Source organism: Bidens hawaiensis, unplaced genomic scaffold, assembly GCF_021521415.1.
Source record: "Bidens hawaiensis isolate Kalapana, Puna unplaced genomic scaffold, B.hawaiensis_p1.1 tig00014463_1, whole genome shotgun sequence".
Classification (NCBI taxonomy): Eukaryota; Viridiplantae; Streptophyta; class Magnoliopsida; order Asterales; family Asteraceae; genus Bidens; species Bidens hawaiensis.
Genome location: NW_027492258.1, coordinates 259,368 through 277,729, shown reverse-complemented (window position 1 = coordinate 277,729; position 18,362 = coordinate 259,368). Strand labels below are relative to the sequence as shown.

The window sequence follows — 18,362 nt, the reverse complement described above, 5'->3', positions numbered from 1 at the left end:
CTGATCCATGACGATGTTTCCACGGATTTTGAGATGAACGAACCACGTCTTGATCTTCTTCTTCTTCTGCGGCTGCGCCAGTGACCTACTATGTTGAGACCTGCAATGGTTTCGGGGGAGTGGAGGCGACTGCTAAGATATCCTGAGGATTTCTTGTTCACAGACACAAAAAGCGGTGGTGGCTCTTATTGAGCATGACCTCTGATAAGGAGGTGGAGACCTCCTTATATAGAGTCTCATGGCCACCATCATGGTACCCTAATGGGCCTAGCCCAGTTAGGGTTACCTCCACAAAACCCCCTCGGCCCAATAACATCGTATTAGTCCATGTAATGAAATAAGCCAAACATAATAGATTTAGGGTCGTAGAACCGGGTTTTAGTACCATACCCCTACAAGCCCCCTCAAGTCCAGTGTTACTCCTGGGCGCGCACGCGTCTAGGTGGAGCGCTGGACTTTATAAGGTGTGAGGCGGTTTTTTTCCCTCTTCTTTGGCCTTGTCTTTATTGTCTGAGTTTTGAGAGGCTTTCTTCATGATGGTGACATGTTGTAATAAAAGCCTGCGCGCGAGGCGACTTACAAGCTAAAATAATAATAAAGCTCGCGCGTGAGGCGACTTACAAGCTATAATAATAATGAAGCTCGCGCGTGAGGCGACCTACGAGCTATAATAATAATGGAGCTGGCGCGAGAGGCGACTTACGAGCTAAAATAATAATAATGCCTGCGCGCGAGAGGCGTCTTACGAGCTTAGAATAATAAAAGCCTGCGCGCGAGAGGCGTCTTATGAGCTTTGAGAATAACAATTGAGCTGGCGCGTGAGGCGACTTACGAGCTGTGAAAGTAATAAAGCTTGCGCGCGAGAGGCGTCTTATGAGCTATAAGAATATAATTGAGCTGGCGCGTGAGGCGACTTACGAGCTGTGATAATAAAGAAGCTGGCGCGCGAGGCGACTTACGAGCTTGTAGAATAATGAAGCTGGCGCGTGAGGCGGCTTACAAGCTGTAAAATAATAAAGAAGCTGGCGCGCGAGGCGACTTACGGGCTTGTAGAATAATGAAGCTGGCGCGTGAGGCGGCTTACAAGCTGTAAAATAATAAAGAAGCTGGCGCGCGAGGCGACTTACGAGCTTGTAGAATAATGAAGCTGGCGCGTGAGGCGGCTTACAAGCTGTAAAATAATAAAGAAGCTGGCGCGCGAGGCGACTTACGAGCTTGTAGAATAATGAAGCTGGCGCGTGAGGTGGCTTACAAGCTGTAAAATAATAAAGAAGCTGGCGCGCGAGGCGACTTACGAGCTTGTAGAATAATGAAGCTGGCGCGTGAGGCGGCTTACAAGCTGTAAAATAATAAAGAAGCTGGCGCGCGAGGCGACTTACGAGCTTGTAGAATAATGAAGCTGGCGCGTGAGGCGGCTTACAAGCTGTAAAATAATAAAGAAGCTGGCGCGCGAGGCGACTTACGGGCTTGTAGAATAATGAAGCTGGCGCGTGAGGCGGCTTACAAGCTGTAAAATAATAAAGAAGCTGACGCGCGAGGCGACTTACGGGCTTGTAGAATAATGAAGCTGGCGCGTGAGGCGGCTTACAAGCTGTAAAATAATAAAGAAGCTGGCGCGCGAGGCGACTTACGAGCTGTAAAATAATAAAGAAGCTGGCGCGCGAGGCGACTTACGAGCTTGTAGAATAATGAAGCTGGCGCGTGAGGCGGCTTACAAGCTGTAAAATAATAAAGAAGCTGGCGCGCGAGGCGACTTACGAGCTTGTAGAATAATGAAGCTGGCGCGTGAGGCGGCTTACAAGCTGTAAAATAATAAAGAAGCTGGCGCGCGAGGCGACTTACGGGCTTGTAGAATAATGAAGCTGGCGCGTGAGGCGGCTTACAAGCTGTAAAATAATAAAGAAGCTGGCGCGCGAGGCGACTTACGGGCTTGTAGAATAATGAAGCTGGCGCGTGAGGCGGCTTACAAGCTGTAAAATAATAAAGAAGCTGGCGCGCGAGGCGACTTACGAGCTGTAAAATAATAAAGAAGCTGGCGCGCGAGGCGACTTACGAGCTTGTAGAATAATGAAGCTGGCGCGTGAGGCGGCTTACAAGCTGTAAAATAATAAAGAAGCTGGCGCGCGAGGCGACTTACGAGCTTGTAGAATAATGAAGCTGGCGCGTGAGGCGGCTTACAAGCTAAAATAATAAAGAAGCTGGCGCGCGAGGCGACTTACGAGCTTGTAGAATAATGAAGCTGGCGCGTGAGGCGGCTTACAAGCTGTAAAATAATAAAGAAGCTGGCGAGCGAGGCGACTTACGAGCTGTAAAATAATAAAGAAGCTGGCGCGCGAGGCGACTTACGAGCTTGTAGAATAATGAAGCTGGCGCGTGAGGCGGCTTACAAGCTAAAATAATAATAATGCCTGCGCGCGAGAGGCGTCTTACGAGCTTAGAATAATAAAAGCTTGCGCGCGAGAGGCGTCTTATGAGCTTTGAGAATAACAATTGAGCTGGCGCGTGAGGCGACTTACGAGCTGTGAAACTAATAAAGCTTGCGCGCGAGAGGCGTCTTATGAGCTGTAATAATAGTGGAGCTTGCGCGTGAGGCGGCTTACGAGCTACTTTATGTCACGCGCCACGTGCAGATGTTGCATGCACGTGCGCGTAGACTTTGGTTTTGTGTTATGCGCCACGCGCAGATGTTGCGTGCGCGTGCGTGTAGACTGTGACATGTGCGAGCATGTGATGCGTAAGCATGTGATGCGTAAGCATGTGTAATATGCGTGAGCATATGTGATGCATGAACATATGGTATGAGGATTCCTAACCCCTAAGTTTGGCGTGTAGCCATATGGGATCTTAGGAGGATTCCCAACCTTGCAGTTTGGCGCGTAGCCATATGGGATATTAGGGGGATTCCCAACCTTGAAGTTTGGCGCGTAGCCATATGGGATATTAGGAGGATTCCCAACCTTGAAGTTTGGCGCGTAGCCATATGGGATATTAGGAGGATTCCCAACCTTGAAGTTTGGCGCGTAGCCATATGGGATATTAGGATTCCCAACCTTGAAGTTTGGCGCGTAGCCATATGGGATATTAGGAGGATTCCCAACCTTGAAGTTTGGCGCGTAGCCATATGGGATATTAGGAGGATTCCCAACCTTGGCGCGTAGCCATATGGGATATTAGGAGGATTCCCAACCTTGAAGTTTGGCGCGTAGCCATATGGGATATTAGGAGGATTCCCAACCTTGGCGCGTAGCCATATGGGATATTAGGAGGATTCCCAACCTTGGCGCGTAGCCATATGGGATATTAGGAGGATTCCCAACCTTGAAGTTTGGCGCGTAGCCATATGGGATATTAGGAGGATTCCCAACCTTGAAGTTTGGCGCGTAGCCTGATGCGCGCATGCACGGCGATAGAGTGGTGACTCGCAAGTGCGTGTGCATTAAGGAGGTCTCTTGCGCAAAACCCAGATGGTGGTTTCCGCGGCGGCACATGCACGGCTGCGGAGTGAGAACCCCCGGGCGTGCGTACATGGCGGCGGAAGTCTAGTAACTTCTGGATCTGTAATTTAAGAGTCAGATCTGCAACTTTAGACCTAAAATCCAGGTCTGTAATCTAAACCTAGATCTGTAAATCAGATCTGGACAGATCTGAAGATTCGGAGCAGATTTAAAACCATCACAGATTCGGAGATCCTGAATCTGTGATTCATAGATTCGGAGATCTGATGATTTGAATGATCACGGATTTTCCTTCTTGCCCAGATCTGGAAGCCTCTTTTTAGATCTATGGATCTTTTTGAGCTTTAAATAGAACAAGCCTTGAAGCCTTTTTCTGTAGACTTCCAGATCTGCGTTTTTCTTGGGAGAGATCTGACAGCCGAGATGAAGATCGAAGGGCAGTTCGTTGCCGTCCCACGGATGGCGCCAATGTCGAAGCACGAAATGAATCTTACCTGATCCATGACGATGTTTCCACGGATTTTGAGATGAACGAACCACGTCTTGATCTTCTTCTTCTTCTGCGGCTGCGCCGGCGACCTACTATGTTGAGACCTGCAATGGTTTCGGGGGAGTGGAGGCGACTGCTAAGATATCCTGAGGATTTCTTGTTCACAGACACAAAAAGCGGTGGTGGCTCTTATTGAGCATGACCTCTGATAAGGAGGTGGAGACCTCCTTATATAGAGTCTCATGGCCACCATCATGGTACCCTAATGGGCCTAGCCCAGTTAGGGTTACCTCCACAAAACCCCCTCGGCCCAATAACATCGTATTAGTCCATGTAATGAAATAAGCCAAACATAATAGATTTAGGGTCGTAGAACCGGGTTTTAGTACCATACCCCTACAAAGCACAAACAAGCTATTTATGAGAACAAACTCGGATTACAAGGTTTGCTATGACTTGAATTGAATTGGTATTTCTAAATATTCATAATTTTTAATGATTAAACAAGATGTAACCAAGATACATGTTTTATTCTTAGAATATGTAGACTATGTAAAGACATGAACTCTATATGAAGTGGATTGAAATTAACATAGATAAATTAGATCCATGAAATTAAGGGAAAATTGTAGGATATTTATTACTCACCAAGAGGGAGATGGGAAATCAAAACCTCTCTCTCATATTATATCATTTCTGTTAGCTAAAAGTCCTTCAATTTGTTCGTGCTCTCTTGACCCGTTCGTTTCTTTTAGTTCCCACTTGGGCTCTAGTAATATTTTGATCCATAACTTGCCCTATTGAGCCCAGTACATTCCACTCGCAACTAGAGGGGTACAAAAAAACCGGTCCCAGGCAAACCGAACCGAACCGGTTTGGGTTTAAAACCGGTTTCACCCAAACCGGTTTCCAAACCGACCCAAACCGTCAGTTTCAGGACCGGTTCCCCTTCAAATATATCAAACCGGTTTTAAAACCGAACCGGTTTGGGAAAAACCGGTTAAAAACCGGTTTAAAACCGGTGAAACCGGTTTATAAACCGGACCGAACCGGTGTGACCAGGTCAGCCTATATTGCTTCGAAACCGGTTTGAGTCAAACCGGTTTTGACCAGCCGTTGACCAGACCGGTTCGGTTTGGGTTTAAAACCGGTTTTGTACACCTCTACTCGCAACACTATAATATAATATCACATTCCATTCGCAACACTATAATATAATATCACTCGTTTCAAGGGCCAAAGATTTCAACTTATGTCTCTTTTTTACTTTTTTTTTTGAACGACCAACTAAAATATATATATATATAAACAGAGTCTGAAGACCCAAAGATACACCCAACAAAACACCAACTCACCAAAAAAAACCAAACAAACATCATACGAAACTACAAATGAAACCTCGTCCAATCTTCCCACGAAATGTTAAGCTTTTTTGAGCGGTTCTTAATCCAAAGAAAACTAAGAGATTTGATTTCCCCTACCACCCTCGCAAGTTGACTCGGCTTCCCATTAAACACCACGTCGTTTCTCAACTTCCAAATACTCCACATAGTTATAAGACAAACCGCGTGGAACGCCTTCTTTTTAGAAGAAGTAAACCCCGAATATTTAAATAGATCTAGCAGATCTTGTATACAAAACGCGAAAACTGAATGGGCCCCATACCACATCGATATCACCTGCCTTACGTCTTGTGCAAATCGACAAGAATTAAACATATGTTCCAAGGTCTCCTTCACTTCCCCACATATCGGACAAAGAACCGACCCGTAACAAATATTTCTTTTTGCTAAAGCCACCAAAGTTGGTAGCCTCTCCAAACTTGCACGCCAAGCTAGTATACATACCTTCTTTGGAACCCAATTATTCCACGTGAATGTGTTTAGCGGCGACGGGTATCGGATCTCTTCCACCTTCACCTTAATGCTTTTAACAGAGAAGATCCCATTATCATTTAAACTCCAGCATACTTTATGACCCTCATTGCTTAAATGAATACCTTCACAAATCCTCAACAGATTTCTAAGCTCCTCAATCTCGTCTGCCGAAATCGGGTTTACTATCCAATCCCACACCCCGCATATTTCTCCATCATACATAACCAAACGGTCTGAAACTTGGCACGTCTTATTATTTTCTAACAAATACAGACCCGGGAACCGAACCTGAAATGCTTCCTCCCCAACCCATATATCGGACCAGAACAATAAGGTTACCCCATTCCCGACTACAGATCTCAAATCTGATCGCATACTAAGCCCCATTGGATCCAGATCTGAATCAAGCTTCCCTATACTCCTCCACGGGCCCGGAATCGACAAACTGTATGGAATAAAATTCCAAGAGTTATCCATATGATGAATTGACCACACAACTTTCCTCCACAGCCCTTCCTTTCATTTTTGAACCTCCACCACCATTTTGCAAGCAAAGCGAGATTAGCGTCTTTTAGAGAACCGAACCCGAGCCCCCCTTTTTCGATGGGAGCAATAACATTTTGCCAAGCGACCCAATTAATTTTAGATTTATCCTCCGTTCCACCCCAAAAGAAAATTCTCCTGAGGCTATCCAACTTTTTTAAAACACCCTCTGGAGCGCGAAATAACGAGAAAAAATACGTCGGTAAAGAGTTAAGGACCAACTTAAGAATTCTCATTCGACCCCCGATCGATAAGCTCTTTGCCTTCCGTATTGAGAGACGTTTCCTAAACAAATTCACCACCGGGTCCCACTCTTTAATTCGGTTCATGTTTCCCCCTACCGTTAGACCAAGATGGCGAAACGGAAACTCCCCCACTCTACAATTCAAAACCTGGGCCATCTCCATCAATTCACTTATTCCCACCTTCGTCCCAAACACATGGCACTTAGATAAGTTCACTTTTGAGTCCCGACACCGCATGGAAGCATCTAAGAATTCTTTTTAGAGTTGTCGCGTTTGAACGATCCCACCTTCCAAGAAATAAAACAACATCCGCATATAAAAAATGAGATAAAGACGGGCCGTTATAACCACCTTCCAAACCCCCATATAACCCAATGGAACATGCCTTTTTCATCATCCGAGTCAAGCCTTCCATGGCAATGAGGAAAAGAAAAGGAGATAGCGGATCTCCTTGTCGTATACCACACGAGCATGGGAACTCCTGTGTTGGCGACCCATTGACCAGGACCGAAGCCCTTGAAGCGCTCAAAATATTCATCACCCACTTCCTCCACAAGTCAGGAAACCCCATTTGTCCCATTATAGAGTCCACATACCCCCAATTTAACGCATCATAGGCCTTGTCAATATCTACCTTGACTAACATCGCTCTCTTACTGAACTTATTCAACCATGCAATAAGCTCATTAAGAATCAACGGACCATCGAGGATACTACGATTTGCCAAAAACGCCGACTGTTCCTCCGAGATCAAGTTGTGAATATACACTTTTAACCGAGCCAAAAGAACTTTTGACACCACTTTATTAATACAACCAATCAGACTTATTGGTCTAAAGTCCGCTAACCCAACGGGGTCTTTTATCTTAGGAATTAAAGCAATAAAAGACGACATACAACCCCAGTTAAACGGCGCACCCCGGTGAAAATCATCAAAAATTTTAAGGAATTCGTACTGAAAACTGCCCCAACACCTCTTTAAAAATTTAAAATTATACCCGTCCGGACCCAGAGCCTTATCACCAGCACACTCCCACACTGCATCCTTTATTTCAGATAAAGAGAAGACCCTGATCAGACTTGAAGCTTCTGCTTCCGAAAGCTGGTTAAAATCCAAGCAGATTAAGACCGTCCTAGACGGAATTTGTTCGGTAAATTTCGCCGAAAAAAAATAAATATCTCGTCCTTAATTACCGATGGATCAGAGACCCAATTCCCACCTAAGAACAGCCCATGAAGACGATTGTTACTTAGATTCGAGTTGAGGATTCCATGAAAAAATCTCGTATTATCATCCCCATCTACCGCCCACCGAACCCGTGATTTTTGTTTCAAATCTTGTAATTTTATCCGGTCAAATTCCTCCACCATAGACTTACACATCAACATATACTCCTCTTCACCTGGTAATAGGTCTCGTACTTCCGAGATCAAGAGTAACCGGCTAACCTCTTTTTTATTTAATTCATAATTCCTTTCGGCTTGAGGTTTACTCCTAGCGACCCACCCTTTTATACACCCTTTTATACACCCCCAACTTGGTCGCCAATGCCAAGTCAGCCGGGCCTGAGAACCGAAAGACTCTACTTTTCCTCTCAACAAATTCCACAAAACCCGGCAAATCTAGCCACGAATTAAAGAACCGGAACGGAATGTGGCCAAAGTTTTCACACCCCGACACTAATAATAACGGACGGTGATCCGAAGTACCTTTTACTAAAGCAGTAAGCGAGACCGTAGGCCAGAGATTCAAGAACCCCTGACACACCAGGAAACGATCCAGCTTGCTAAACTTATCCCCTCTGTCCGAGATGTAGGTGAACAAACCGCCCCCCATTTGATACTCCAACAACTCCGCATCATCAATGAAATCATTAAACTCAGCCGCATTTGATACCCTCATTTCCACTTCACAAAAGCATATGATGAGAGGAAGGGGGTCTATTCACTCCATTCACATGACTCATCATCCACCACACCATCTTTCTGTATCATAACACATAGCCTAAGAGACAATTTATAACGTTGATTGTGTATTGGTTAATGTAATTACTTACTTACCTAAGTAAAATCCTAAAAACAATACCCGATAGAGGGGGAGGGGGGAGGGGGAGGGGGGAGGGGGAGAGGAAAACATGTTTAGTCATATAGGGATGAGCGTGGGACAATACCTATATCCGTACCCGTGCATGTACCCGATTGTACTCGTACCAAAAATCAATAAAAACACGTACCGATACTCGTACCAATTTTTTTGGTATGATACGGGTACGGATATTTCGGTACAGTACCCGTTTTTGTACCACTTTGCTTTTTTATTTCCAAATCTTCAACGATCTTGAAACCGATACCGGTGCGAGTAACAAACAACCTGAATTAGTCCGGGTATCGGTACTTTCTTAGGTACGTGACGGGTAGAGGTGCACAAATCGGTTTTTTTTTAAAAAACCGGTTCGGTTATTAACCGGACCGGTTTTTTTCGTCCAGGAAAAAAACCGGTTCGGTTAATAACCGGTTTTTGTGTATGAAAACCATAACCGGTCAAACCGGTTAGGACCGGTTTAGGAACCGGTTAGAACCGGTTAATAAACCGGTTTTTTTATTAACCGGTTTTTTAATAACCGGTCTAACCGGTTAACCGGTTTTTTTTTTTTTTTTTTTTTTTTTTTAAATAACCATTATTTTTTCACAGTATAAACAAACCGGTAACTACAAGGCAAACCGGTAACTACAAGCATTAAATCGTTATCGCATATTCGTAACTCAAAACATATCACAAGTCGAGTTCCATCTTGTTGGACAATCCCAATTGGGCCCCAACCATTGACAATTAGCTTCATCACAAAATTTTTTGTATCTTGAAAATGTTTTATTGTTGCTAAAAACATCTCGTAACATTCTTTTAAAATTGTTTCTTTGCGTTTCGATCACGTTTAACCCATCTTGCACGGCCAAGTTGATAATATGTGCAATGCATCGGCTATGAAAAAACGCTCCATCACAAATAGGTTTATACTTTAATTTTAAATGGCCAACCGCCGCCGTATTGTTGGACGCGTTATCAAACGAAATTGAAAAGGTTTTATGTTCAATCTTGTATTGTCGAATGACTTTATCCAAGAGTTTAAAAATATTTCTACCCGTGTGCGGGTAATCAAACAATTGATACGCAACGGTTCGTTTCATCATTTGCCACGACTCGGGGTCAACCCAATGAGCCGTCACACAAATGTATGAGTCGGGCGAACCATTAGGTACCGACCACACATCCGTTGTTAAGTTTACACCAGTTTGTAAGTTTGAAAAGTATGAAATTAGTTCGGATTTAGCGTTTTTCCAAGCTTTAAGACAATCTCTTCTAAGGGTCGAACGACTTACGTGTTGGTAGCGTGGTTGAACATACTTTTGCATCATCTCCGTGAATTGAGGGTTGTCGAAGTGGTTGAAAGGAAGTGTATTTTGAATCACAAAGTTTGAAAACTTTTGACGTACCGCTTCAAGGTCGTACGTAAACACCGTTCCTTGATTCGTCATCTCCGGCTGCGAACTACTTCCCGATTCGTCCTTCAAGGCCTTGCAAAAGGGCCTTTGTACATGCGCTTTTAAAGTGGAGTTTGCATCTTTGCCATAAAACTTCAAACAATGTTTGCATCGAGCTTTTTGGCTACCGTTAGACATTTCGCATAGGTCGAAATGTTGCCAAACATCTTGGTTTCGTTTCGTGGGGATGACCCGAACGACCGTTTCTCCCGTGTTCGAGGCACCCATGTTGACGGATGAAGTAGCACTTTGGGAGGCCATGATAATCGACTACGAAATTAGAGCGTATGGAGTGGTAATGTGGTATAATAGAGCGTGAGATAACAAAATAATCGCGTATGAAATAAACGTTTAGAGCGTTTGGAGCGTTTGGAGTTGTATAATCGAGTGTGTTCTAACCAATACCCAACCTAAACTATATATAGATGTTTGTGGGGGTAGAATGGTAAATAAAAAAAAACGGTCAAAAAATGAAAAAAAACGGCTATATAGCCGTTTCTCAACGGCATTAAACCGGTTTTTAACCGGTTAACCGGTTACTAAAAAACCGGTTAACCGGTTTTTCTAAAACGGTCATAAACCGGTTTTTTAAAAAAACCGGTTAACCGGTTTTTTAGTAACCGGTTAATTAAAAAAACCGGTTTTTTTTATAACCGGTTTCAAAACCGGTTTGGGCTCTAAAAAGTATAACCGATATACAAACCGGCGGTTTGTAAACCGGTCAAACCGGTTTTAAAAAAACCGGTTTTTAAAATAACCGGTTTCCGGTTTAAACCGGCAAACCGGTTCGGGGACCGGTTTTTTTGAACACCTCTAGTGAATGGTACCAAGTTAGTACAGGTACCAAATTGGCCGTCGATTTTATGATAAGATAGTATTGAAGAATCCTAATTCGATCACCGACTTTAAGTGATTTATTTGTTGGTTTGAGTCTTTGATGTTATATTATTTAATTTTAAAGACACGTTTGGTACTTGTTCAACAATAACACGGTTGGATAATTTATTTTATATATTAAATAGGAAGAATCCCAATTAAACCTTTATATAATCCAAACAGATACAAAATATCAAATGTACATGTACCGTACCCGTACATATACCCGATTGTACATATACCAAAATTCACCAAAAATGAGTACCAATACCCATACCGAATAAGCTAAATTAGTACGGGTACAGGTACATATACAGGTACGAGTACGAGTATTTGGAACAAAATAAACATCCCTATGGTCGGATATCACATTAGAAAATATTCCTTCTATAAAATACCGAATGATCCTCGTTACTTGTACACTTATCTTTATATCAATACTTTTATTTTAATAAAATTTAAATATACAGAAGTATAGCCATTTGGGAAAAAGTTAATTCAACTTGTTGTCATCGACCTTACTTGGACGGGTTGAGAGTTTTCCAACATAAACATTTAAAACAATTGCCTTACTTTTAAAAGTTCAATATTCTGATCCACTTGATATTCTCACATGGTATAAAAGTTTGAATTGCGTTGCCTTTTCTCATTTACAAAGTTATATTAATACAAGGAGTGTCACACCCTGACTTAGGGCCTCGGCGTGTGACCACAAGTTGGTACCTGTTTTGTAAATATATCATAGTTTATGAGTTAATTTTAGCGGAAGACTTTAGGTTTGAATATAATATTAATTTACATTGAAAATTTACTCGATAATTAAACACCCAAGTATAGTTTACAAAATATATGTTTCATAATACAAGGATCTGTTTCTAAAAAACGGAGTCATCTTTAACGCGCTTCTATCTTCATAAGACTCCAATCCTTGCTAATATTTAATAATTCTTAATTACCTGCAATGGGTTGGAAAAATACGTCAGCTATATGCTGGTGAACACGTATGACTCAATAAAACATTTGAATGACATTACAATACAAATATAGTTTTCTCTACAAGCTCAGCAGAAGCATTTCTACTTCTGGTCTATGTACCACTGCCCTACACACACAATTGTTCCCGAGCCACGTAGCTCTTACCGGGAGACTAGTTATGACCATTAGCCCACGGCCACGTAGCCTTGAATGATTAGGCTGAATGGTTATGTTTGGATCCAGACACATATGTATTCGGTCTGAGTTGTTTTTATTTTCTACTTTGTATTATAAAGTTTGAGAGATTACTCGATCTCATGTAGACATGATTGACTCATTAAGACAAACACCCGTTTGTCTTATTGAGTGTAAATATGTTTTGACTGATCAAAAAGGTTAACGTATTCACCTGTACCGTCGGTGTTGAAAACCTTGACTGATTGATTGATGATTGTGAATGATACTTAACATATACATAAATAGGTTCGTATGAATATTTTGAATGATGATTAAGCTATGATTGAAAGCTTAACCTTGAAATCGTTTACTTTTGATTGTGAATGAAAACACTCGGTTTTATGTGACGTTTGATATAGCATGCTTTGGACTAATAGGTTCTAGCACGTTGGAAAGTTTCTCCAGGTAAGTAAACGGGTCCCTCGGTTGATTGGGATTTGTACGAATTACTTTTCCTTAGGCAAGAAACTTACTACTAGTGCTATCCCCCTTCCAGTTACTACATGCCCGTCAAAATATATCTTTTGTTTAACATTACTTCATCATGAAGTAACGTTTATGAAATAATGATTGTGAATGAGTGTTTGTAAAATACGATCAAGGTTAAAGGCCATAGCCTCGATTGATAGTCTAAGCTATAATTCAAATAACTTAAACGTAAATCCTACCTTAGATTGGATGCTTAAAATGATAATAAGAAAAAGGCAGGATCTTGATCTACTCGATTATATGATTGCTACTCGATTATAACTTCGTTGCTTGCACGAAATACAAGAAAATCGACGCTTCGGCTTGTCACGGCTATTGGGCACGCTTCCCTATGCTTAACTATGTGAAAGTGAATGTGTGATGGGATGAATTGAGCTCATGCCCGTCACCCCCCTTTTATAGCCGAATTTTGATCCCATCGCGGTACGCGATGGGTTACTTGGGACCTGTCGCGTACCACGGCGCCGCCTTTTTACACCGCCTTATGCGGTGATGACACGTGGCCTGTCACAACGTGCCACGTGTTGACACGTTGGTTGACACGTGTCCACTGACTCAGCAAGCCCATCGCGCTACGCGATGGGTTGAGTGTTACCCCCTCGCGTACCGCGACGGGAGAAGATTTTCAGAATTTTCATTTTTGGTCCCTGTACTTTCTTAGTTAGTATATTTGGGCTTAATTTAAAGAGGGTAACAGACGCCGTGTTACATCCTCCCCACCTTTTGAATAATCTCGCCCTCGAGATTTATTGAAATAGATATTGATATTTCTTCTTAATTTCTGACTCGAGTTCCCATGTATACTCGGGTCCTCGTCTTGAATCCCATTTGACCTTCACGAGTTTGATTCGTTTGTGCTTGAGAAACTTAATCATGTTATCTTCTATTTGAATCAATTTTTCTACAAACTTAAGCTTCTTGTTGATCTTGACATCTTTCAATGGCATTGCAAGGGTTTCGTCAGCTAAACACTTGCGTAGATTGGATACGTGAAACACGTCGTGGATACCCTTCATCTCCTCGGGTAACTCTATCCGATAAGCAACTGGTCCGATTCTTTCGAGTATCTTGAATGGGCCAACAAATCGTGGACTCAGTTTTCCTTTCTTTCCAAATCTTACTACACCTTTCCAAGGCGATACTTTCAATAACACTTTGTCGCCTTCTTTGAATTCTGATGGCTTGCAACGAATGTCCGCATAACTCTTTTGCCTATCCCTTGCTGTTTTCAGTCGTTCACGGATTTGTATTATTTGATCGGTAGTCCTTTGAACAATTTCAGGTCCTGACAACTGACTGTCACCTGTTTCTGACCAACATACAGGTGTTCTACACTTTTGCCCATACAAGGCTTCGAATGGTACTGCTTGAATACTCGTATGGTAGCTGTTGTTGTACGAGAATTCCATCAGTGCGAGATGAGTGTCCCAACTTCCTCCTAAGTCGATAACACAGGCACGAAGCATATCTTCCAAGGTTCATTCACTTTGGCCATCAGTTTGGGGATGGTAAGCAGTACTCAAATTTATTTGAGTCCCCATGGCTTTTTGAAAACTTGACCAAAAATTTGAAGTAAAACGACTATCTCTATCGGATATGATGGATAGCGGCACACCATGCAAGGATACAATGTTTTCGACATATAATTGTGCTAACTTATCCATACTAAACGTTTCTTGAATTGGAATGAAATGAGCAGAATTCGTAAGTCTATCTACAATAACCCAGATGGCATCATTTTGGCGTGAAGTTTTCGGTAACTTCATGATGAAATCCATAGTTATCATATCCCATTTCCAGATCGGTATTTATGGTTGTTGAAGCAATCCTAACGGCTTTTGATGTTCAGCTTTCACTTTAGAACATGTCAGGCACTTAGCTACATATAAGGCAATGTCTTTCTTCATCCCGATCCACCAGTAATCGTCTTTTAAATTGTGATACATCTTGTCACTTCCCGGATGCATCATATACATTGATTTATGTGCTTCTTCGAGAATCTTGTCTCTTAAATTTCCGACCATCGGTACCCAAATTCTTGTACCAAGTCTAAGGATTTCGTCACTTCCTTTTGTTAATTGATCAATTGTGCCGTTCTCTTTTTCGGCCTTGATGTTTCCTTCCTCCAGTGCCAACTTCTGAGCTTCCTTGATTTGACTTGCTAAATCAATCTTTAATTCCAATCTCAGAGCTCGTACTCTCTTTGGCTTCTCATGTTCTTTCCTACTTAAGGCGTCAGCCACAACATTGGCTTTCCCTTCATGATATACGATCTCACAGTCGTAATCATTAAGTGTTTCCATCCAACGCCTTTGTCTCATATTCAACTCCTTTTGATCGAATATATGCTTCAAGCTTTTGTGGTCAGTGTATATCGTGAACTTTACACCATACAAGTAATGTCGTCATAACTTCAATACGAAAATTATAGCGCCTAATTCCAGATCATGTGTGGTGTAATTCTTTTCATGAACTTTCAATTGTCTTGAAGCATAAGCAATCACTTTCTTTCCTTGCATCAAAACACATCCCATTTCCGTGTGCGAAGCATCACAGTAAATGGTAAAGTTTTCTAGTCCATCTGGCAAAGCCAAGATAGGTGCATTGGTTAACTTTTGTTTTAGTGTTTCGAATGCTTCCTCTTGCTTCTGTCCCCATTCAAACTTAATTGCCTTTCTTGTGAGTGAAGTTAATGGAACAACTATTCGGGAGAAGTCTTGAATGAATCTTCGGTAGTATCCGGCCAATCCTAGAAAACTTCGAACTTGAGTCGGTGTCTTGGGTTTCTCCCATTTGGTTATGGCTTCAATATTTGATGGATCTACTTGAATACCCTTTTCATTTATGACATGACCAAGAAATTGAACTTCGGATAACCAAAATTCACACTTGGAGAACTTGGCGTATAATTTCTCGTTTCTTAGGGTTTCAAGTATGATTTTAAGATGAACTTGATGATCGTCTTTGGATTTTGAATAAACAAGAATGTCATCGATGAAGACAATAACAAACTTGTCCAAATATGGCTTGCATATCCGATTCATCATGTCCATGAATGCTGCTGGAGCATTAGTGAGTCCAAAAGGCATAACGGTGAACTCATAATGTCCGTATTGGGTTCTAAAGGATGTTTTAGGTATATCTTCCTCTTGCACCTTTAATTGATGGTAACCCGATCTAAGATCAATCTTAGAAAAACAATTCGCTCCTTGAAGCTGGTCGAACAAGTCATCGATTCTTGGTAATGGGTACTTGTTCTAAATTGTGACCTTGTTTAGCTCTCGGTAGTCTATACACATTCTCATTGATCCGTCCTTCTTCTTCACAAATAAAATTGGAGCTCCCCACGGTGACGAACTTGGTCGTATGAATCCTTTCTCTAAAAGTTCATCTAACTGTTTCTTCAGCTCTTTCATTTCCGTTGGTGCTAGACGATAAGGTGATTTTGCTATCGGTGATGTTCCTGGCATGAGGTCGATCTTGAATTCTACTACTCTGTCAGGCGGGGCTCCTGGTAACTCGTTCGGATATACATCTTGGAACTCATATACGATCGGCACTTCCTCCATCTTCTTGGGTTCGGGTTCCTTGGTTACATAGGCCATGAACGCGAGGCATCCTTTACCTATGCAATGACTTGCTTTAATCTTAGATATGATTCCTACTTTTCCTCCTTCTTTATCTCTGGTTATACGAATGGTTTTTTTATTATGTGTTCGAATGTCGATGGCTCTATCGTTACATAGGATACGGGCCTGATTAGATGATAACCAGTCCATTCCTAATACTACATCAAAATCTGCTAATGTCATAGGTAACAGTCGTACAGGTATGACATGATTGGCTAAAGAAACTATGGCATTATCTAAAGCCTCGGTTATCTTACTTATACTTCCATCAGCAGTTTCTACTTCATAATGTTTATCTAGTTTAACTAAGGGCTCATTTAATAGACTACAAAATTTATAATCTATAAAACTTTGATTTGCACCTGAGTCAAATAAAATTCTAGCGTAAACATTATTTATAGGAAACGTACCGGTGATCACGTCCAGTATATCAGCTGCCTTCTGTGTGTCTAGCATAAAGACACGAGCGTTTCCTTTCTTGGCATCGGTCTTTGTACCGCTACCACTTGCACCAACCGTCACTGTCGTTGGTTTCTTCTTTTTCGAACACTCATTGCTATAATGTCCCTTCTCACCACAAATGAAGCATTCAATTGTTTTCCTTGTGCAGTCGGCTTACACATGACCAGGTCTCTTGCAGAAATTACATGTGACCGTGTTGTTTGGCCGAAGACATTTTCCGAAGTGTCTCCTTCCACATGACTTACACACAGGGCGACTATACACAAACGCCCCTTCTCTTTTCTTCTCAGTTTTCCTCACTTTTCCTCCAACTGGCGTCTTGCCATCGTCTCTCTTCCTCTCGTCCCGATTCCTTATCATTCCATCCATTAAATACCCGGCCAACTCCATGGCTGATTTCGTCGAAGACGGCATATGTGAACGTACTAAATCACGGATCTCTATTGGTAGTCCGTAAATGTATCGTGTCACTTTGTTGATTTCAGGAGTGACCAGATAAGGGACAATCCTACAATACTCAAGAAACTTGGTGTTATATTCCTTGAGATTCGTTCCCACCACCTTGTGGTTCCATAACTTCGTTTGAATCTGATCCATTTCATTGATCGGACAGAATTTCTTCAATATCATGGCCTTAAACGTTGCCCAGTCCAGATTGTATAAATTTTCTCTACCATTGATTCCGATCAGGGTATTCCACCATTCTAATGCCTCTCCCTTGAACATATGGGAGGTATATTGCACTTTCTCACTCTCCGTACATTTGCTAATTAATACAATTGATTCCATTTCCTCCAACCAGCGGAGGGTATGTATCGCTCCTTTATCCCCATGAAATTCGTTAGGGTTATAAACTTTAAACACCTTGAAATCACAACCTTCATGTATCTTAAGTGTCTTTGTTTTCTCATGTAGGTTGTTTTTAGCCGTCGAACTTGCATCACTCGTTTCTTTCTTTCTTTCGATTTCCTTTTTCTTACTCTCCTTCTTTTTCGATTCTTTTTTGGTTTCTTTCTTTGATTCTCTTTTCGAATTAGCCGTTTCACTTTGACTTGCTCTCTTGTTAGATTGAGATGCAGTTCGGATTGGATCATTTTTCAATATTTCATAGATTGCATTCACAGCTTCTTTTATTAAGTCGCGAATTCCAAGCACATAGTTTTGAGGTATGGCTTGTAAATTTTCCGTGATAGCTTTTTCTTGTAAAATTTCTTCAATTGTCTTTCCTTTATTGTTTACTTGAATTTCTGGATTATTGTTTGCTTTAGACATGCTGTTACATGAATAAAACAAAATTTAGGGAAAGACACACCTTATATTACATTAGTTATGTTACATGTAGATCAACAAAAAACTATACATAACATGATATCTAATCCTTAATCCACTTTTTTAACAAGATTTTTCATCTTGTCATATTTCTTAACTATTTTCCTTCCCATTTTCTTCTTATCCACAAACTCATTCCTCAGCTCGTCCATCACCGAGTTTGGCGGGTTCGGATATCCCGTTGGTGCAGATGCAGCTGGGAAGAGATATGCATT

At 41.8% G+C, this 18,362-nt stretch overlaps 1 protein-coding gene across 1 annotated transcript; it reads right to left on the bottom strand.

The window, feature by feature from the left end:
* Positions 1-5,262: 5,262 nt before the first annotated feature.
* On the bottom strand, positions 5,263-8,109 carry LOC143546762 (uncharacterized). Its single transcript, XM_077038353.1, has 2 exons — positions 7,831-8,109; positions 5,263-7,712 (listed from the first exon to the last, which is right to left on the bottom strand). Exon 2 carries the CDS (start codon positions 6,297-6,299, stop codon positions 5,331-5,333), a length of 969 nt encoding a protein of 322 aa, XP_076894468.1. The 5' UTR covers positions 6,300-7,712; positions 7,831-8,109; the 3' UTR covers positions 5,263-5,330.
* Positions 8,110-18,362: the final 10,253 nt, after the last annotated feature.